Raw genomic sequence first — 23,516 nt, 5'->3', positions numbered from 1 at the left:
TTTGTGTTCGGGTGCAGTATTCTAGGGACCCTAGTTCGGGTCCCTAGAATACTGCACCTCAAAAGAAGTGACGTCACATTCGCAGCCTGTTTTACTGCGCTCGTCTACTTGGGGAGGCGCGCGCCGGTATGCTGGCTCGGGCGGGTCGGGGAGCGCAAAATATGCGAGTAAATATTATTTTTTTTTTTGAAAAGATGGCGAACTATTAGGGGTGCACAAATTATGCGCATAAATACGGTATTATTGTCAATAGCAGAAGCAAACTTGTGAATGACAGGAACTAGCTGTATGACTGTAAAATATCCCCTTCTGAAACCGTGTTGTGAGCTGGGGAGAATTTTTTTGTCATCAAGAAATTCATTGAGGGCTTTTGCAATCACATGTTCAACTAATTTACAGCAAGATGCAAGTGAAATGGGATGAAAGTTATCAAAACGGAGACGATCAGCTTTTTTAAATATTGGCATGACACGGGCTGTCTTCCAGTCTTTCAGCAAATTCGAACACAAGAAAGCACGAAATATAATGACAAGGTACTTTGCAAGAGGTTCCTCATATCGGCGAAGAAAAACATTTGAAATATTGTCGGGCCCGGGGCAAGTTTTAGTTTTTAAATTGAGTAGCATTGAAAGCACTCCGGGGTAACTAATAAAACTTGAAGAACTTCTTGTAATGGCCGTTATGTCAAGTGGGGCATTATCAGTTGCAACAGAAAAAACATTGTATATGTATGCATTCAAATGTTCAGCAATGCCTCGTTCATTTATATGAATATCATTAGGATTAATCTGTGACACTGGTTTCTTTTTTTCTCTCAAATAATTCCGAAATTTAGTCGCGTCGGTTTAATAAAGTTAGGTAGCTTTGTACTGAAATACCGTTTCTTTGATTGATGCAATGCATTTGCAAGGCTTCCACTAACTTCTGCTATGGCATGGGGAGATGCATCGTTTTTTTTTTTTCAATCTCTTAACTGTACGTTTCAATTGTATGATTTCCCACATCAGCCACAATGTGTCCTTGTGTACTTTTTTTCCTTTGTTAGAGACAAATTTGTCAAGGCAATACTGGCACATGTTCCTAAAGTGATCCCACAAAACACTGACATGACCATTATGATTCACAAAATTAGTAAGACAAGCCTCTAAGTGATTTATAATTGATACATAATCTGCATGCAAATAATCTTTGTAGACATGCGTATGTGTTTCTTTTGGCACTTTACGGTTAGAAATTGGCATAGAAATATTGACAAGTTTGTGATCAGATAGCCCGTGCTCAATATCTACAGTGTAATCGACAATGATTTGGGGAAGGAATACTAAATCTAAGACAGAACTGGAAGTGTCATACATTCAATTCTGCTGGTTTATGACTTGCACGATATCTTGCTCTAGCATTATGTCAAAGATAACATTCACGTCATTTTCGGTGTCATCCCGATCCCATTTAACACTAGAGAGTTGCCAGCCAATATTATTTTCTTAGTTTTATGTTGGTGCATGTGCACCTGTAGTTTGGATAGGAATTCTCGAGCCACGTTGGGTGGCTTTTATAAGTCATAAAGAATAATCATCACGCTGTAAAGAGAGAGCTTGATGCACAAGCATTTGAGTTCGGCAAAGTCATCTAACAAAACTGCATCTTTTTGATTTCTAGTGAGTACTGCAACTCCACCATCCCTAGTTACACGATCGCTACGCAAAACAGTATAGGCAGGAGGAAACACATTATCGTCAGATATATCAGCATGAAGCAACGTTTCCGTTACAACTGTAATGTGTGGATCGTGTTGCAATAGCAATACCTCTAATAATACAGTTTTATTTTTAATGGTGCGAGCATTCGTGTTTAACAAGCGGACCATTTTTCATTCTAATGAAGTCTTGCGTCACACTGCTGCTTGATCGTTTTGCCGATCTGTCATTTTAACTCGGATTTTTTTTTAGTTTCATCCCACATATAATATCTCTCTCAATTTTAAGCTTATAGTGAATCAAGCTTACTTTTTTCCTTTTTGCTTGTCCTGCTTTGCGCTGGCCCACAGTAGTTCGTGTTCCTTTAACGTTGACTGCGAATAATTGTTGAGAATGAAAATACTGGATCCCTTAAGCTCTTTCGCATTTTCTAGTGTTAGGTTCTTTCTGTTATAGACTTGTAAGTATAATATGACAGGCCTCTTATCCTTTTGTTTTGCAAGCCAGTGTATACGCCCTATAGACGTGCACTTCACTTGCATTCTTTCTTGAAATACTTCCTTTACTATTGTTTCCTTAAGTTATGCTTCCGTTTCGTTGAGGCTTTCCTGAACACTATGGAAAACAAAGTTGGATCATTATTTTCTATCCTCAAAGTCTATCAGTTTTATGATCTGGAAGCTTAAAGAATGTTCTATCAAACGGAGTGAGGAATGTACCTGGCCTGCCTGATTAGGCAAAGCTGAGGTTTAAGATAGCTTGCTTTCAAACTGAGTAAACATACAATGTAATTCGTTGACGAGAGTTTCAGTTTTTACAAGTTGTGTTTTCAATTCTAATATCTCGTTACAAAGGGAAGTTTGCCCATCGAACAACTGCTTAAATAATTTCTTCTGTGTGGGACCTGTATTTCGCTCAACATCACCACACAGTAAAAGTCTACTGACGGTCACACAATTATATGAATTCGCAAGACACTGCGTGGAGCACGGCAGGACTACAATACAGTGACAGTCATTACAAAAAGAACCATCAGTATAAGTGACCGGCACAATCCAAACTAATTGCTTGGTTAGAACTATTGCAGTGCTGTGTCCTGCATGCCCACAGAAGTCAAATTGATGCGGTGCTTCTTTTATACCGGTAGCCTCTGATGACGTTTCACTACATGACCTGCGAGGTGTCGCCAGCCTCGTCGCGCTAAGTAGAGGTGACGACTACTTGTGGTTGAACGCAAGATTGTGGAAAACAGGCTTCAGTGCATCGCCTGAGAAGTGTTGGTCCAGCTGCGTGCGTGCGGCAGTTATCGTTGCGAAACCAATGATACCCTGTACAAGGCAAAATAATCGCTTGGTGTGCACCATTGCAGTGCTGTGTCCTGCGTGCCCAAGGGATAGGTTGATGATACTCATCTCATGTACTGAAACACTCATGTCATGTACTGAAATCACTCGTTTTATTCGCTGATCAAAGAAAGAGCGAGGGTTACAGCTGGCACATTTATAAGTTACTGGATATGTACAAACTTTAAATGTTGTGTGACTGAAAGCTAGGCAAGCTGGAACCTGTTCCTTGTTGTGTAGCACTCAAACTAACTAGACACTAAGGAAAAAAGACTGGACAAGTGCTGGTTAGACTTGTGATTCTCCCAGCTGTAGGGTAGGTAGTGGGTCTGTTAGATGATCAAATGTACAGTCGCCAACCAGTTTTTCAAACACCCAGAAAGGTGGTAATATGACCAGATAATTTCACAGTAACTAAATCGCCTAGGTAAAATCACTTTTGTTCTTTAACAGTGGCATGTCAGTTTTTTTTAGTTCTTTAATTATCAAGGAGTTAAGGGCATTTCATGCTTGTCAAATATATTAAACTGCCAATTAGCCTGGTGTGCCACCTCCTGGCTACGCCCCTGCTCAGGCATGTAGCTTTGAGGAACAAAAGCAGCTTTTCATCGCCACACCTATAAACGGTTTGGAACGAAGAGGACAGAACAAACAAAATCGCAGCAAATGCTACATGCAGCACACACAGTGCGAGCATACCAGCTAGCATGATGCACACCACTTGGAATAATGCACTCCACGTGGCAGTGAATGTTTCTTTTTGACGAAGTGTCAGATTTTTGCACATCAGCGTGTTATGCATGCTCACACATAGGGGGAAATGCAAACAATCCACCTGCTCTTCTACTGCAGCCTTCATGTTTAACGTCATCATTTGAAACTGCTTCTTCATAAATCAACTGTGTAAGAAAGGCTCGATTCGTTTGTGTCTGCTGGCGTTGTGGTCATGAGAGGAAAATCGCAAATTGTCAGCCAGGATGCAATTTAGGTGGGATTCTGAGTAGAAACCAGCCTGGTGCGAGCATCAAAATACCTGACAAGTGTACTGGCAGGCCTTTAGAGATATTTCAGACCTAGCTATGGTGATCCGATGGCTTTGGTTGAGTAAATAGTTGAATTTTTATGGCCCCTAGGGTGTCAAAAAAAAATCGCATTAAAACAGTATTTACTATGTGTCATTGCTCATCCTTAACAGCCCAATGCATTGTTCATACTACAGGTGTAGAAGATTGGACTAGTTGGTTCGTCGTACTTGAACTGGTATAGCGCGAATAAAAAATGGCTGAGCAGACCGACACAAGAGGACAGAGCACTCTGTCCTCTTGGTGTCGGTCTGCTCGGCCATTTCTTCCTTACTGTAATGCACTATACCAATTCAAATTGTTTACACTTCATTATGCCTAACTATAAGAGTTGGACAAATAGCAAAATTTAGGGTTCATATTAATTTTAATAATTTTCTAATAAATTGAAGCGATATTGCACAAAAAGAGTTGGAAAAGATTCCGAAGTACAGTAGACGCTCAGTAAATAAAAATCTGTTAAATGGAACTGCTGCTTAAATAGAACAAGTGGATCCGGCAAGATTGGTTTCGTTCTTGCATTCTGCACTCTTGATCATTTCACTAAACGACACTACTGGTAAATAGAACATATATTGTTCTGGTTTCTTCAGGTTCCGTTTAAAGAATCTACTTTGTTTTTATGAGATAGCAACAGGAAAGTCTTCTGTTTGGCTAGGTTAATGAAACGCTGACGGGGTAATGTTTCATAGGTGTCATATTGAAAATGAGGCTATGCAGAGGCCAAATAGTATTCATGTACGTGATTTGGTGCTGTCGAAGTGTTGCCCACAACATTACACATGAGAGGCAAAGACGTTCTTACCTCAGCCTCTCCTCTTCTTTCTACTTCAGTGGAAGCCTAACTGATGTGGTGGAGAAGGGTGTGCTCCCTTCAAGTCTGGAGTTCCAAATCTGCCTCGTAGATGTTAATATAAAAGAACATCTAAAATGTTCAATGCTAAAAGTCTTCGGTGTCTGATTTACTGGACATTCTGCCCAAATTTCAGGTCCAAAACAGCATTCATTGGGCCTTCACACCTGCCACATCTATCATCTCCTTGTTGGTACGAGCATTTTCTTGAGTGAATACATTTGCTGCCCAAATTTCAGGTCCAAAACAGCATTCATTGGGCCTTCACTCCTGCCACATCTATCATCTCCTTGTTGGTACCAGCGTTTTCTTGAGTCAATACATTTACAACTGTAGCAGAGCTATGGTAGCTTTGCTGGATTATGAGTGTGTGATGAGGTGAAGCTTATTTAAAAAATCAGAAGCGGCCACTGCCAATCGGACATTGTCTGTATTTGTCTTCGGGAGCTTTGAATGCTTCAAATAGCCAAATTCCAGGTGAATCGAATAGCAAGCACTGTCAGAAAAATATTCAAAGTATTGAATATTTACACGCTCCTAAGAACCATTTCGATACTTCGCGTACGCTTTTGGTAGGTGCTCACGTTAGTTGTTGGCATATCTACTGCTGCCATATTATTCTGTATATATGATCTCATGGCATATTGCTGTGGAAATCCACTTTTGCAAATATTTAAATGGTAAGCTTTTTGTAGCCAATTTTTGTCCATTGACTCATTGAGTTCTTGTGTGTTTTTAGGATGTCAGGCCACTGGAAGTTTATGCTGTGGAATTCTTCATAGATAACACTCAAATGAGCTTCCTTGGTGAGTTACAAATATCAAAAACTTTTTAGTGGCCTTTGATGTGGTAGTTTTCAGCAATACTGTGTGCATGCTAAACAAGCAACAACACATGTAACATATGAATGTTGCTTTTTGCTCTCTGATAATACACAATATATTCATTTCTACTTGCCTTACACTTATGTGCTACAGAAAAAATAAATTAATACCCTAGGCAACACTGGAATTCGAATGCAATAATTACAGCATCTAATGCACTTTACGCATTTCAAAAAGTAAAATTTTGTCATACTTCAGCATTTATCATTTGACAGCCAAGCATCTGCCAGTGGTTTCTGCCAAAACTTACTCTGAAAGGTAAACATAATTTGCTGCTATTAATCCAGCGATCACTGTTTGTGTTTCATTATTTGAATCCTTGCAGTTTCTCAGCTGTTTAAATGGCTTCGTGTAGAATGGTAAAGAAATGCAGAGCTGCCATCATATTTCATGCAGTAAAAATTTATTTGTTCTTCTAGGCAGTAAAAATTTATTTGTTCTTCTAGGGTCAAGAGTTTTGGAAGGCAAAGCTGGCAGGCACAACAGATAGTTATTGAATGTAATCCACAGCAAGAAAAATTAACATTAACATTTCAATAGGCTTATAGTCTATACTGGTAAAATGTGCTTCTTGCACTTTACTTATCAAGCAAAGGAAAATTCATGTTTTTGTTAATATGGCTTATAGTGAAGATATGAGAGTTTCTGTTAATGTCATCTAATTTATTTTTCCATATATAGAGTGTTTTGCCTATTTGTTGTGACTAGTGTCAAGTATGACTTCATTTTTTTTCCCCACAGTGGGTTACTTTTATATGTCTATGTTTCGACAGTGTATCTAAAACTTGGAGGAATATAGTTTTGTAATGGGGCGTTCTCACTCATGCAGGAGCGCAAAATCAATAACTAGGATTCCACATAAGCTTGATTAGCGATCTGTCGTTGAGTGATGCTCAGGGCTGTTTTCCAGGAAGCCTTCTTTAAACGTCTCACAACTTTTGGTCTGGTGTAAACAGAGCACTTAATGCTGGGTCATACTGCACTTCATGAATGATAGTGAAGTACATATTGTTACGGGTAACTTATTTAATAAATTAAATACGATGCACCGCTTGGCGAACAAGATGGTGACAGTTCATCAACAACCAGCCACCAACGTCGTCTTTCTCTTTCTTGCAGCCAGGCTGTGCTGGCTGTTGTGTATCTAACCCCCTGGCGGTAGAAGCACCGTCTCGGTGCTTGAGCAACTCGGATGCGGTAGAAGGAGGGTGATAAGGCTTGAGTCGAGCTATGTGCACAATGTCACTCGATGGTGACGATGATGACGTTGAATCGGCTGGAATGATCTCGTATGTAACACCAGTCACCTGGCGAACGACACGGTATGGTCCACTGTAGCGTGACAGCAGTTTTTCAGAAAGCCCTACACGCTGAGTGGGGCACCAGAGGAGGACAAGGGAACCCGGTGAAAAGTGCACGTTTCGATGATGGGAATCGTAGAGCTGTCTTTGGTGCTCCTGTGTGCTCCTGTGAATCCTGCAGGCGGCTGCGGGCGAGTTGGCGTGCGTCGTCGGCTCGCGCGATGGCTTCGCCGGCATACTCAGTGACCGAGGGCAGCGAGGTGTCAAATGGTAGGACGGGTTCTCGGCCATATAGAAGATAGAATGGTGAATAGCTGGCAGTGTCGTGACGTGACGAATTGTATGCGAACGTCGCAAATGGCAAATGAACGTCTCAGTCCTGGTGGTCGGCCGCTACGTATTTAGAAAGCATGTCGGTTATGGTGCGGTTGAGGCACTCCGTAAGACCGTTCATTTGCGTTTGCGGATGGTACGAAGTGGCAAACTTGTGCTTGGCAGAGCAAGAGCGCAGGATTTCATCAACGACAGCTGATAGGAAGGTCCGGCCTCGGTTAGTGAGAAGTTGGCGTGGAGCTCCGTGTTCTAAAATAATATCATATACCAGAAAGTCCGCCACATCGGTTGCGCAACTCGTCGGAAGTGCTCGTGTGATAGCGTACCGTGTCGCATAGCCAGTGGCGACAGTGATCCATTTGTTGCCTGAGCTGGAGATCGGGAATGGGCCAAGCAGGTCGAGGCCAACTCGAAAAAAAGGTTCAATGGGAATGTCGATCCGCTGAAGGAATCCAGCTGGTAGGGAAGATGGCTTTTTGCGGCGCGGGTAGGGCTCACAAGCGGCGAACAGAGCGGGCAAGACCAGACCAAAAAAAAACGACGTACACGGTCGTATGTGCGAGAGACGCCCAAGTGGCCCGCCAAAGGAGCGCCATGAAGTTCGTTGAGAACAGTCGCACGAAGGTGTGCTGGTATGACGGGGAGCAAGTCATGGCCATATGGATCGAGGTTACGGCGATACAGGATGCCGCCTTTTACCAGGAACATTTGTAGAGATGCGTTGCGAGGCGTTGACTCAAGCTTGTCAATGATGGTTCGCAGGGAAGCATCCCAGCGTTCGTGGCCAAGGATGAGTAGCTGCGTCACAGACAGAAGGTCTGGAAAGGTGTCAGTATGGGCAGCCTCTTCCACAGGCTAGCGTGATAAACAATCCGCAAGTTGATGTGACTGCCCTGTTTTGTACGATACGGTGAATGTGTATTCCTGTAATCGTAGGGACTAACGAGCGAGGCGTCCTGTGGGATCCTTGAGTGAGGCCAGCCAGCAGAGCGCGTGGTGGCCGGTGACTACCCGGAATGGACGCCCGTATAAGTGTGGGCGAAACTTAGCGACGGCCCACACAAGAGCGAGACACTCACGCTCCGTGATTGAATAGTTGCGCTCGGCTGTAGATAGCAGTGGGCTTGCATATGCTATAACACGGTCATGTCCGCATTGGTGTCGCAATAGCATTGCCCCGATGCCATGCCCACTAGCGTCGGTTCGAACCTCGGTTGGAGCTGATGGATCGAAATGAGCTAAAATCGGCGGTGTTGTAAGGAGTGTCGTGAGCTGGGAAAAAAATTAGGCTTGATCAGCGCCCCAGAAAAACGGGGTGTCCTTCTTCAGGAGGTTTACGAGTGGGCGTGCAATGATGGCGAAGTCCATAACAAATCGTCGAAAGTAGGAGCACAAGCCCACAAAACTGCGAACGTCCTTTGTTGACTTCGAAACAGGAAAGTTCGTGACGGCGTGAATTTTCTCGGGATTCGGGCGGACTCTTGCGGCATCGACGATGTGGCCAAGTACAGTTATTTGACCATGAGCAAAGTGGCATTTCGACGAGTTCAGTTGAAGTCCGGCTCGAGGAAAAACTTCAAGAATCGCCAATAAACGCTTGAGATGGGAGTCGAATGTGGGCGAGAAAACGATAACGTCGTCTAAATAACATAAGCAAGTTGACGATTTAAACCCTTGGAGCAATGAGCCCATCATTCTTTCTAATGTGGCCGGCACATTACAGAGACCAAAGGGCATAACTTTGAAGTGATAAAGCCCGCCATGAGTGACGAATGCGGTCTTCTCACGGTTCATCTCGTCCACAGCGATCTGCCAATAGCCAGATCGAAGGTCGATAGTGGAAAAATATGTAGCACCGTAAAGGCAGTCTAAGGCATCGTCGATTCTAGGCAACGGGTAAACATCTTTCTTCGTAATTTTGTTGAGATGCCTATAATCTACACAAAAGCGCCATGTTCCATTCTTCTTTCTGATCAAAACGACAGGAGAAGCCCAGGGGCTACAAGAGGGCTCGATTATGTCTTTTGCAAACATCTTTTCGACTTCCTGTTGTATGACTGTGCGCTCGGACGCGGAAACACGATATGGACGTCGGTGAATGGGACTCGCGTCACCAGTATTGATGCGATGAGTAACAACACTCGTTCGGCTTAAAGCCGTGCTGGCGAAGTCGAAAATGTCACTATAGGACTCCAGGACGGGACGAAGGGCTTTTGCTTGATCAGGAGCGAAATCTGACGGTACCATGTGGTCAACGCCGACGCCCGATGAACGTGATAGAGTTGGTTTATGGTCTGAGGTGCAGCAATCATCGACTCTGAAGGGTTCAACCGTAGGGTCTTGTAGAGCAGTAATTTCGGCCAGGGAGATACCTTGGGGAAGAATTTGGGCAGTGAGGGCAAAATTGACAATAGGAAGGCATGTGCTGTTTTCAACGATTGTCAAAATGTTGTGCAAAACAGCGACACCATGCGTAAGCATCACGTCATGAATTAGGGCTACCATGTAATCGCCGTCAGGTACAGGTGGTGTAGAGAAGAGGTCGATATGTGTGACACAGTTAGGCGGAAGGCGTGCGAAATCAATGCAGCGAAGGCGACTTTGGGGTGGGTTGTTCAGATCAGAAAGTAGATGCATTTCAAGGTCAAGACAGCCGGCTGAATTATCTATAAGGGCCGAGTGAGCGGTTAGAAAATCGATGCCTAGAATTACTTCATGAGGGCAATTTTCTATAACGGTGAAAAGAACAGCAGTGCTTCTATCGACAATAGTCACCCGGGCAGAGCACAAGCCAATAATTGCGGCAGTTCCCCCGTCGGCAACTCGAACGGCTCGGTTCAAGGCGGGTGTGATAACTTTCTTTAGGCGGCGACGAAGAGCAGCACTCATTATGGACACATGCACGCCGGTATCGATCAACGCGCGCACAGGTACATTGTCTAAAGTAACGTTCAACAGATTCCAGGTGGTCGGTAATGTTTCACGAGGATTTCTTGCAGAGGTCGTCACCAATGCAGCTTCACCTCCAGAAGCTGCACTGCCTAGTTTTCCGGTCGGGGGCGCTGCGAATAGGTCGGAGAGGCAGGACGGCGTTGGAAATGGAGTAGCTACTGGTTGGGCTGCCTCGACCTCGCGACGAATAATGCGGGTGAGGTTGTCACATCGGGGAACTGGGCGGACGGCGTCATCAAAAGAGGAAGTAGCAGCTGTGTTCGGCAGGCGCGTGATGCCGTGGGTGACGCGGCGGGCTTTAGCCTGTTCTAGACGGCGGCATTCTGTCAGGATTGTGTCGATGCTCGTAACATCATTAAAAACCAGCAGGTTGAAGGCATCATCAGCAATCCCTTTGAGGACGTGGTTAACTTTTTCTTCTTCTGACATGCGCTGGTCGACCTTGCTACAAAGCGCCAAGGCCTCAAGAATGTATGAGACGTACGATTCAGTAGACGTCTGGGCGCGAGAGTCTTCTTGGCAGCGAGCTGACGACCAGATGAATCGCCGAAAAGATCACGAATCTTCGATTTGAAAAGATTCCAGCTTGTGATTTCGGCTTCGTTGGTTTCGAACCATGTCCACGGCGTGCCGTCGAGGTAGAACACAACATTGGCGAGCATGAGCGTGGGATCCCAGCGGTGGGTAGCACTGACTCGCTCTTACTGGTGCAGCCAGGAGTCACTGTCGATGGTACCGTCAGTGGAGAAAGTTCCAGGATCCCGCAGGGGTGGCAGGGTGACGTAGGTTGTTGACTCGGATAGAGAAACCGGTGGGGATAAGGCACTGGCAGTTGAAGTAGCCGAAGAGTCCCCGTTGTTGCGACCGCTGCGCGTCTCCATCGAGGTGCGGGAGTCGTCCACCTCCATCAATAATGTTACAGAGGACCTATTTAAATTATATACAATGCACCGTGCTCGGCGAACAAGATGGCGACGGTTCATCAACAACCAGCCATCACGTCAACGTCGTCTTTCTATTTCTTGCAGCCAGGCTGTGCCGGCTGTTGTGTATCAATATTTATGTGCTTGTTTGCATGTGCATATTAATTGTAAAAATATGGAAAGTCACAGTGCCTCTTTCCTAGCTGTTCAATTAAGTGTGATAATTAAGGTTCAGTATTTACTAGACCCACGGTTTCAATACTCTAGGCAGTGTATACACCTTCAATTATCTGAGCAGCGGATACTACCATTAGCAGTTCCAATGGAGTACTCTGCTCTATGACGTCCGTAAGGTTGTCTGTTTAGTTAAACATGCTTATAACCAACCTCTATATTACGAATTTCTTGATATAACAAAGTTGTTTATTCCCGCCCCCTCCCCCCCTTTATTTCATAGAAGCACGTGTATTTGCAACCTCTATGTAACAAAGTAACAGCGGGAGACAGCCTTGATATAATGAATTTCCCCCATGGACATTCTAGTAATTTTGCTCCGCTTTTTGGCGTTTTGGTACGAGCATGCATCTTCCGCGACTGCCCTGCCACCGACAAAGCGAGAAGCGGCGGCGGGACCAGGCAAAAGCCCATGAACCATTGTTGCAGCCATTCTCGCCGCCACGAGCGCATACACAGGCGTGCTCTCCCCCCCCCCCCCCCCGCCCAACTCTAAACAAAAATTTAAAAAAACTACTTTTGCGTGTTGACAGGGCTAGAGTGACTTGGAATGGAGGAGTGTGCAGAGCGCCAGCTCCCGTGTGGGCTTTTTTACTTGCGGCACTGCGCTGCTGCTGCACCGGACACGTGGGCTTTCCGCGCTCGCGAGCGCGCGGAAAGCAAGGAGCGTCTGCTACCACTGCAGTTTTTCGCACTGTGTTACCACACAGGGCCCTTGAACTCCATTTAGCTTTAATAATGCGGTGTGGGAAGTAGCTTACCCACATTTAAGCTCTGTGGTAGTGTCTAGGGCAACAATAGAATGCAAAAAACTCCTGTGTCCAGCGACATCAGAGTGGCGTATGTAGCTGTTGTAATAGAGCTTAACGTTGGTGCATCAGTAAAAACATGCAAAAAATGAACAGGCGTAAGAAAGGAATGAAAAGAAACTTTGCATGCCTCATCGAGCATGCAATAATCAAGAGTAATAAAAAAGGTAAATACATGCGCAGTCGGCTGCAATGCTTACTGGCAGTGACTGCGGTGCTCACCACTATATATGAGCCTCAGTGCTCATGGTTACCAGCGCTTTTCAAGCCATGTGCACACCGCTTTACTCAATAAATTGTTAGCCTCGACTAGTGCTGTATTATGAACAGAGCACAACGATAAAACATAAGAGAAACAAAATAAAGAGTAAGAATGGCCGCACAACCTCAGTACTGTTAGCTTATTTTTGATTTTAAGGTATCAAGGCTCACCAAGTGTAAAACTTGAGTTAAATTCTGACATTTCAAAGAAAAGGAATGCCAGGTAAAATTACATTCCCCCACAAGTTTGTGGACAAAAGACGTATTTTAGGAAATTTTCTACCAATATTTAGTTACCACGAAAGTTACAAATACCCTTATTCCTGTTGTACAAGTAGAATAGCTGCCTAGACGAAAATTCGGGATGTTTACGAATGTTAAGGTGCAATATTTGATACAGTTTAGAGAATGGCTCAAATAGTCATGGGCCTAGACTGATAAAACTACAAAAGTGATTATATATATATATATATATATATATATATATATATATATATATATATATATATATATATATATATATATATATATATATATATATATATATATATATATACACACATACACCCTAGGCTCAAGCGTAGGGTTTATTCTTATCGTCTACAAGAATCGCTGAACTTCATTATAAAACGTTCCTGCAAGGTGGGTGCATTGCTTCAAACGTTAGCTATCTGTTACATATCAAGCATTGCTTCACGCACACCATATATCCAGCAGTTTTGATATTGATATGTGAGGTTTAACGTCCCAAAACCACCATATGATTATGAGAGACGCCGTAGTGCAGGCTTCGGAAATTTTGACTAATGAAAACAGTTTCAAACAACTCATTCTTAACTTCAAATATTTTGAAGGTTCACAGTGCTTAGCGCTGGCACAGCTCAGATATTTTACAAAAAGATTCATATGAGTAATTCCATGAAATGTGATAGTACTCACGGCAATTGAGTGTGCGTCAACAGGGCACCTGGCTGCAATTTACTGCTTTTTCCTGATTAGCTCTATGTAGCGTACACTACTTTTTTTTTTTTTTTTGCTTAGGCTCCGTACATAGTAGTGTGACACAGCTCAAAAATTTCCCCTTACCTCACGTAGCATATCTGTCATCTCCTTAATACAGTGAAACCTCGTTAAACCGTAGTTGGCCGGAGCTGTTGTGTTGGTGGCCGGAGCTCGGAAAAAGTCACACTAAACGGTAGTACTGCTTAACCGAAATAGCGTCAGGTCGCTCACTTACCTGTTAAAAAAAGAAACCTTCAGGGAATGCAATGATGGAACAAAAAACGTGCAGTAATTTATTAACGTCACGTGACAAAGTCTGTAATCTTCATTTGACGACGCGGCGGCCTAGCAGCAATGACAGCGGCCTCAAACTCGCTTATGCTAAATAAATAAAAGGTATTAATATTGTTATGCTGTGAGCCAGCTTTCCCGCCGGCCTTCTCTTCTCGGCAAACACCCGCATGACGCTGACGCAATGCGCAGCTTCGGCCACTGTCGGACCTGGATCACCCGTGTTGTCGCTTTCCATGTCGTCCTCATCACTATCATTTGGTGGCACTTTGACAACCGAAGCAACAATGGCTTCGTCGGACATGTCCGGAGATGTCTGCGCATCGCTGTCTGCGTCTCTGAAGTCGGGGAAGGAAATGCCTTCCGTAACGCCCTGCCGCTCCAGCACTTCAGCTAGCAGAGTTTTGCAAGCTTCGTCTACGATGTCCGAAGTCTGGTCAATGGTGTCACTGGCGTCATCTGCGTCGCCCACACACACAATGAAGCCAGCACGCTTGAAGCAATTTTGAACTGTCGTTGCTTCAACCTGCTGCCACGAGTATTCAGGCAGGTGAATCGTGCCAATCATGTTGATGGAGAATAATTTACCTCATTCAATGGCGAGAAGAAATCTGCGCAGCAGATTCTTCTTGTAGAGCTATTTTACAGCTCGAATGATGCCTTGGTCCAAGGGCTGGGCAATCGCTGTTGTGTTCGGTGGCAGAAACGCCAACTTCACAGCCGTCAGGTTGTCCAGGGCGACGTGCGCCGAAGCATTGTCTAAAATAATAACTCTTCTGTTCTTAACTCTTCTGTTCTTCTGTTCTTAATAATAACTCTTCTGTTCTTAGCCGCAAAACGACGATCGATTAGGCGCACATACTCCTCAAGGAGTTTTGCCGTCATCCATGCTTTGGTGTTGCTGCGATAGATGACCCCTGATGGCAACCGGGCGCCTTTAAAACATCCAGGCTTCGCCGACTTTCCAATCAGGAGCAGCAGAGTTTTGTCGGTGGTAGTCATGTTTACGCAAAACGTTACTGATATTCTGTCTTTTGCATGCTTGCCGCCGGTGCACGTCCTGCCTTTGAACGCGAGCGTTTTGTCTGGTAGCAGCTTAAAGAATAGCGCCGATTCATCCATATTAAAGATGTCTTCAGGTGCGTAGTCTTCCAAGATGTTCAGCTGACCATTTTGCCACTGCTCCGCGCCATCCACGTTAGCAGCAGCACCTTCTCCCGAAACAGTCCTCGCGGTAATGCCGTGCCTCGCCTTAAATCTGGCCAGCCAGCCATTGCTGCACACGAAGTTGTCATGGTTGAGCTGCGAGGCAAAAACCAGGGCCTTCTCCACCAGCAGGGGTCCGCCGATATGTACATTTTTTGACCGTGCAGATTTTAGCCACTTCACCAGCGCCTCCTCTACATCCGAAAACACCGAACCGCGTAGCCGGTACCTTTTTGCACTTGCAGCAGCACTGCCGAGCAACTTCTCTCTGGAATTCCAAATTCCACACACCATGGTTAACGGCAGGTACTTTTCATGTGCCAGCGCCGATTTTTTCGTGCCACTTTCAATAGCGCGAATTATGTCCAATTTCTCCTCTATTTTCAGCACTCGATGCTTTTGTCCCAGCTTCGGCATGACGCAAGTACGAAGCAGCACAAGCACACATACACAACACGTGAAAAACGACGCGAGAGCTGTACGGCACGGATCAACCAGAGAACATTTATGCACGGCGTTAAAGGATCAAAGAAAGCAAAGCAAGCGCACACCTTGTTTGGATGGATGTATGGATGTGGCTGTACCCTTTAGATCGGGCGGCAGCTAACGCCACCTAGCCGTAATACTTATTGAACTAACCATTATACTTATCTTTTTTTTTCCTTTAAATAGTGAGGTTGAGGATTTGTACTTTGCAATGAAGGGTTCAATTTTCACTCGTGCCTTGACTTTAGCCACCAATCAGATAACCTCCTTCCAGTTAAGGCTACCCGCTTAAAGTCTATCTTGCCCTCCCTGTCCCTAAACCCCAGTGCTTTGAAAAACTCTGCGCCATCATCCTGAACTATAGGGTGAAGCCCTTTACAGAACATTATCAAGTGTTCGGCAGTTTCTTCTTCCTCTCCACACGCACTGCATACTGTGTCTACCCCTTTGTATTTGGCCCAATATGTCTTGGTTTACTCCCATCCTACTACTCCCATCCTGGCCTCAAACAGTAGAGAACTACCCTGAGTATTATCATAGATCCTTTTTTTGGCAATTTCCTGCTTAAAAGTTCGATAGATCTCTAGTGCGGACTTTTTAATCATGCCAATTCTCCACATGTCAGTCTCCGTTTCCTTCACTTTCTTCTTAACCGATAGTTCTTTTTGGTTTGGCCACCTGCTGTTTTCTAAGTATTTACCAGTCAATTTCCTGGTTCGCTTTCTCCATTTTGTATCGACATTCTTCACGTACAAGTAGCTGAAAACCTTCCTAGCCCAATGCTCCTCCCCCATTTCTCTCAATCGCTTCTCAAATTTTATCTTGCTGCTAGCTTCCCTGCCCTCAAATGATGTCCATCCCATATCACCTTGTATTCCCTGATTTGGAGTGTTCACGTGAGCTCCTAAAGCAAGCCTACCTATTCCACGTTGCTTAATTTCTAATCTTGCTTGAACTTCTGATCTCAAGCACAAGACCGCATTGCCGAACGTCAGCCCAGGAACAAGGACCCCTTTCCATATTCCTCTCACAACATCATACCTATTGTAATTCTACAGTGCTCTATTTTTCATCACTGCTGCATTCCTGTTACCTTTAGTCATCACGTATATTTCGTGTTCCCTTAGGTACTCGGTCCCATTGCTTATCCATACGCGCAGATATTTGTGTTTATCTGTTATCTCTAGTGTGACCTGCTGTATTCTAAGCTCACTACCTTCGTTACCATTAAAAATCATGACTGCTGATTTTTCCATACTGAATCTAAAATCTAACCTATCTCCCTCATTACCCCAGATGTCCATCAATCTCTGCAAATCTTTGTTGTCGGCCATTAGCACTATATCATCTGTGCACATTAATGCTGGTAGTGCCTGATCAATGAGTTTTCCCTTGTTTGACTAAAGAAAGGTTGAAGCCAAGTCCACTTCTCTCTAATTTGGTCTCTAATCCTTGTAGGTACATCATGAATAACAAGGGTGACAGTGGACACCCCTGCCAAAGTCCTCGTTTCACCTCTGTGGGCTTGGATACCTATTTTTTCCACTTTATAACTACCTTGTTACATTTATAGATTTCCTTTAAAAGATTAGTGACTGGATCTTCCACACCCAGTGTGTCTAGTATTAAAAACAAGTCCTCTTGAACCACGCTATCGTACGCTCCCTTGATATCCAAAAATGCTAGCCACTGGGGCCTGAGTTCCTTTTCTGCTATTTCGATGCACTGCGTCAGTGAGAACAGATTGTCTTCCAATCTCCTGTGTTTCCGAAATCCATTCTGCAGTTCCCCCAGCATCCCCTCATCCTCTATCCATGCCTGCAGTCTTTCCTTTATAATCTGCATCGTCAGCCTGTAGCCCACTGATGTCACTGTTATATGACGTTAGTTGTTTATGTCATCTTTGTCCCCGTTTCCTTTATAGATCATGCTCATCCTGCTAAGTTTCCATCCATCAGGGACTTCACCATCGATTATTGTTCTGCTCACTGCCTCTCTCAAAGTCTGTTTAGACTTCGGACCCAATGTCTTTATCAGCATAATTGGAATGCCATCTGGGCCTGTTCATTTACTACTTGGAACCCCCTTCTCAGCCCTTTCCCACTCTCGTTGTGACAATGGAGCCATTGTGCCACTTGAATCATCCCTGTCTATTGTGGTGCATAAGGCGCTTAGTTGAAATTTTTCTGTCACCCTTGTTCTTATATTCAATAGCTTCGTCCCTTTCTAGCCTAGCACATTGAGCTGTAGTTATAAACCTCTGCTCTAGGCTCGTCTCATTTCTTAGGGAGTTTAGATGGTTCCAAAATTTCGCAGCTGCCTTTCTATCTTTTTTTATGTACTTCTGCCAGCCACTGAGCACCCTTTCTTCTAATCTTTTCATTGATCAGGAGGGATGCTTCCCTTCTAGAGCTTAACAAGATGTCCCATTTTTTTTCAACATCATCTGTCGGTTCACCCCGTTGCTTAGCATGTCTGTGTTCCCTAGAGGCTTGCTAACGTTTTGCTATGGCTCTCTTAACTTCCTCATCCCACCAACTCTTGGGCTTGTGTCTTCTTTTCCGGGGTTAGTTGTCACATGCCTTAGCAAGCTCTAGCCCAAACAGTCTAATTAGATTTGTGTATGTCCACACAGTTTTGTTGTCCTAAGTGATTCGCTTTCTCAATTTGTTTAGTAGCAATTTCTATCTGCTTTCTGAATGAAAGTTTTCCTGTAGTTGCTCATCTTGTCTCCTTCGCACTTTTGCTGCTCTTTTCAAAACTTAGCTTGATACGTTTGTGATCACTACCCAGACTTCTGGAGCCACCTTCATCTATGTGCATTCCCCTTAGCTTATCGTACATCCTATGTGACATCAGTGCATAATCTATCGTTTACTGCAGCCTTCCTACCTCCCATGTTATTTGCTCTTCTCACTTCTCGGTACTGTTGCAAATGATCAAATCATGCCTTTCACACATATCCATGGTCATTTGCCTGTTAAGTCAGTATACCCATCTATATTTTCTATGTGTGCACTCATATCTCCTAGTATAATTACCTCGCACTCTCCTCCTAATTCCTCAATGTCCTTTGATATACACTCCACCATTGCCTGGTTTTCCTCTCTGGCCTTTGCTCCCGTCCACAAGTACACCAAACCAAGGAGTGTCATCTGCCCAGCTACTTTCCCTCTTAACCATAAATGTTACATGCATCCCTGCTTGACTCTTTGCAAACCCATGCTCTTATGTATAAATGCACCAATTCCATCCCCCTTTTTGCTGCCTTCTGTTCTATTGCAATATTCCCATATGTAGTCCGGATTGCAGGGTGGTTGCTAGTCTAGTAGCTAAGGTACTCCGCTGCTGATCCGCAGGTCGCGGGATCGAATCCCGGCTGCGGCGGCTGCATTTCCGATGGAGGTGGAAACGTTGTAGGCCCGTGTGCTCAGATTTGGGCGCACGTTAAAGAACCCCAGATGGTCGAAATTTCCGGAGCCTTACACTACGGCGTGTCTCATAATCATATGGTGGTTTTGGAACGTTAGACCCTACATGTCAACATCTTGAGATTGATGTTGCTGATTACCACACTTTGAATCCTCTTCGAAGACAAATTGTCAGACCGCGACTCGACAAAATTACTTCTGGCCAAAGAAAGTGGGTTTGCGTGTCACACACCATATTATTACCATTAGTCGTTACGCGAATGCCATAAGCTTACTAAGTGAACAAGACGCGAGAGTTACGCGAGTGAGATTGTACTGCAGCCAAACTGATGGAGAACATTCCGCTTCGCACGAAATTTCTTGAAACAGCAGAACGCGGAACACACCCATGTAAAGCAAATCGATTGCACAAAGTGAAAAAAGTGATATAAAGTATGGAAACGCGTTACCATAAGATAGCCATTTACTACGGGGATATACATGTGTGAGGAAGCGCGTTGAAGTGAACCAGCGAGAGTATACGACAGAGCAGCCGATGGCTGGAAGACGAGGAACAAGAAAGAGCTCGTAATTCAGAGACGAAAATAGGGGTGGGGGCGATTGCATAGGTGAGACCGTTTGGAACGCGGTCATAACAGGCCGGACAGCTGTTGAACCCGCATCGTGCTACAGCTTATTCTCTTATACAGCACATTTACTTTCGATATTCCACATGAATTGATTGATTGATATGTGGGGTTTAACGTCCCAAAACCATCATATGATATTCCACATGAAACTAAATTAGGTACCTTCGCTCATGGTACGTGCGCACAGAATGCGTTCTTCAAGCAGGCGCGTAAGTGCGGATGAGTGCCGTGACAAAATAGCTGAAAGAATATATACAAGACCCCGCTCCAGAGCTACCAAACATATGTGGCGTGAGTCGCTACAGTATAGTGTTAGTGACGCAATGTAAACCTTGCCCATATTACTGCAATGTTGGCTAACATCAACTGTAATATCCGGCACATAGCAGATGCCCGCTGCTTCGCGGCGGCCCACAGAACACCTATCCCTTTCGGCCCTGGCGGTGTCAATTGACACCACCGCACAACATTTGCCCTAGGATCTCGGAAACGTAACCAATAATGCTCATTCTTGGGGGCATAGTTCTTGAATGATCCCCACTGCAATTGACACCAATATTGCGGCACGTTTGTCGAGGTAGCAGCCACAAAGAAGAAGAAGCGCGACCGAGGTCTTTCGTGAAGCCGAGGTGCGTAAGTTGAGGCGGGTAAGCGCCATTTTCAGGACGACGTACCGAAGCTGTTTCAGTGAGTATTAAGCTGAAAAGTAAGGCGTCGGTTTTCATTTTGTGCACGCCATTGATTGGCAGCAAAAAAGAAGCCATTTTTTTCTTTTCCCAATCACTAGGCCCTAATTACCTAATTTGGTATTACGTTAATTAATCCGAAAATGCTTGTATTAGGGGCTCAATTTTTAAATCTGATCTTTTGAGGTCCTAACTACAAGAAAAACCTGCACAAAAAGTGTATCCAACCAGAACAAAAAATGCAGCTTTTATAGCGGAGAAAGCCCACTGGTCCGGCATGGCAGCGCCGCGGCGCGGGAGTTCACCGCAAAGGGCCCTCACTTCTCCCGTGTATCGGCCCGGCGCTTTAAACACTCTCGCTAGCAGTGCCCTGCTTTTTTATTTCACGTCACATATGTGGGGCCGCGCCGTATATGGAGGGTGCTTTACCAAATAGTTTTCCGCGGTATCAGTGTCTGTGTCCGTATCGTTCGCTCTTCGTTTTCGTTGCTGTGCCCGGGGGCACAGTTTCATCAGGCGCGCATGGTGTGGCCCCCGACGACGTTCAGCTTTGCTTTTCTTTTATTGCGATAGCAATTATATTCGGAGTCTTGGCTTATTTTTGGTGTCGTCGCCGCTGTCATTCACCGCATGTGTATACGTATATCTATATATATATGAAAACTCAAGAAAAAAAAAAAGTCTGCCTTCGTCACGATGCATATTCACCACGAATGGGGGGGTGGGGGGTGGGGGTAGATGCTTGTGTGCACACATTTATCCTTCGGTGGGGAGAATCGCACGCCTTCAACTTTTACCGGAACGATTGGGTTTAGTTGCCAGGCGCCGCTCACTGAACAGGCGCCATTTGCGAAAAGTGTGTGCTTTTCTAACACAGTGAAGTAACAACTGGGACACTTGTTAGTTTCCCTCATATCTGTATCTGTTATTACGTTTCGTGGCTCGTTTTCGTTTAAACAGCGTGTTAGGTGTCGAGGGGTTAATGTTGTTACTCCGCTCTCGTCCTCTGTATGTTGTTTTCGTGCAGCGCACTGCACGGTTCGATCTGCTTGCCATGCTCAGCGTTATATTCCAAGTTGTTGCTATGCATTCATTGCTTTGCTCTTGCAGCGAAAGTGTGACTTTTCTTGATTTCGGACAATCGTGTCGTCACCACCGAGGAGATGTCAGAGTAGGTGCTGATGGAAACTCTTCGAGACCACGGTGATGATGGATCTTCGGAGGTCAACTCGTCACGCGCTTTTGTCTTGTGTCGCGCCGCGAGTTCGCAGGCTGGTAGCTTTTGCGATTAGCCAATTAGTTCTGGCAACACGACGGCGTGTTGAATGCAATGCAATGAACGCGATAGCTAAAAATTTTAATGTTATGAGACGTAAAGCTGGCAGCCATCTCTATTGGATCCGATATTGCGAAACTTCCACAAAACGCTGGTGTGAGCAAATATGGCCGCTCCAAGGAATGCTCTTTTCACACAGCCTTTGCATTGAAACCGCACGAATAATTTCCGAGAGAGCAAGCGCGCCAGCTTTCACGACCACCTTTGAAATTCAAGTTCATTATTGCTACTAGAGCAATCCCCTCTCCCTGTGTTGTTTCATCCTCGTTCAAGACGGATGGTTTACTTTCTGTTTGAGCGTTCGACGGCAGTTCTAACATGCGGGGAGATGTTATCTTATGCACTTTCCAGGTGATAGGGATGGGCCGACTCATTTGATCTCTGCTTCAGCAGCGCTTGCACGTATTTACCCGCTCGTGAAAGTTACGATGCGCTGGTGCATGTTATCAATTTGGACTTGTTACAGAACATGGCGGTGATGGCGAAAACTCTCTGAGAGTGTCCATTTGATTGCTGTCGCAATAATAGCGCAATTTCTTACTGTAATATAAGTGTTTGGGTTAACTCTGCCTTCGTCCCCCTTTTGTTTGATTTGTGCATTTATTTCCTATATTTTCATACCGAACATGCATATTATGAAATCCTCTGTATAACAGATTTTTTCAGGAATATGTCAATTTTGTTATATCCAAGTTTAACTGTAGTACATGTGTGCACTTGTTTGTCTAGTAGAGCATTTCCATTTCATTATTACTATACTTTGTTTATTTGTTTATGGTTCTGCTAGATTGCACAAAAAGCTCTGATAGTGTGTGCTTTTGTATTTCAAAGAACAGTCTACATTCTGATTGCTGGACAGCTTTATTGCACACCTGATTCATCTGGTAGCATCATAGGCAGCTGAAGTATCAGGCCAAATGCTGTAGATGTGTTGCATATTGCAAACTATATTGTCATGTGCTTGCCCAAGAAAGATGCTGACAGTTGTGCATGTGCCACGAAGGACTACGAAATGGACGAAGAAGAAGAACTCGCTTGCGCGTTCTAATTAAAAAGATCGACCTGCTTCTGGTGTCTGTCTCTACGGCAAGACCTCTGTTTTGACGTCGTGACACTGGTGGAGGTGCTGGAACCTACAACCGGATGCAGGACAGTCTTGCTTGAACCCGTTCACCTAGTCCAGAGACCCAGCCGCTCGTCACAACTCCAGTGCACCGATTCAGTCGGCGCCTACTAGGCCTTAGTCCGGAGTCCGTACCTGTTCCGCCTCTAACCAGCATGGCAGCTCCTACCACATCCACGGCTACCCTTCCATCGCCGACCACACTTCCCTCCCAGGTGACTCTTGAACATCCTCGCGTTCCTGAAGTTTTCCATGGGGAAGAGTACGAGGATGTCAAGGACTGGCTTGAACAGTTCGAACAGGTCGCTGTATCTAACCACTGGAACGAACAGCACAAACTTGGCTGTGCATATTTCGCCCTGGAAGATAGCGCTCGCACGTGGTACGAGAACCACGAGGCTACTTTCCAATCTTGGGAAGATTTCCGTCGAAAGCTCCTCGCCACATTTTTGAACACGGACCGACAGGATCGCGCACAGCAACTGATTGAGGCTCGCGCACGAAAACCCAACGAAACAGCCGCCATGTACGCAGAGGGTATGATCCGTCTGTTTCAACGAGCTGACCCTGACATGCCCGAGGCAAAGAAGGTGCATCACCAAATGCAGGGTGTCAAAGAACCAGTGTTTGCGGGCCTCGTACGAAATCCACCTA

General features: G+C 44.8%; 1 protein-coding gene across 5 annotated transcripts in view; it reads left to right on the top strand.

The window, feature by feature from the left end:
* Cpsf160 (cleavage and polyadenylation specificity factor subunit 1) overlaps positions 1 to 23,516 on the top strand; it is a 129,087-nt gene that overhangs the window by 92,387 nt on the left and 13,184 nt on the right. For 4 of the 5 annotated variants that reach the window (XM_037427734.2, XM_037427735.2, XM_075877701.1 and 1 more), the window contains one exon: positions 5,715 to 5,781. In XM_037427734.2, coding sequence (XP_037283631.1) covers positions 5,715 to 5,781 — 67 coding nt within the window. Of the gene's footprint in view, positions 1 to 5,714; positions 5,782 to 23,516 lie in introns of those variants that run through there. The other variant, XR_012886975.1, reaches the window with a different exon arrangement.

The sequence above is a fragment of the Rhipicephalus microplus genome, chromosome X, assembly GCF_043290135.1.
Source record: "Rhipicephalus microplus isolate Deutch F79 chromosome X, USDA_Rmic, whole genome shotgun sequence".
NCBI classification, from domain to species: Eukaryota; Metazoa; Arthropoda; class Arachnida; order Ixodida; family Ixodidae; genus Rhipicephalus; species Rhipicephalus microplus.
This window is presented reverse-complemented; position numbering and strand designations above follow the sequence as displayed.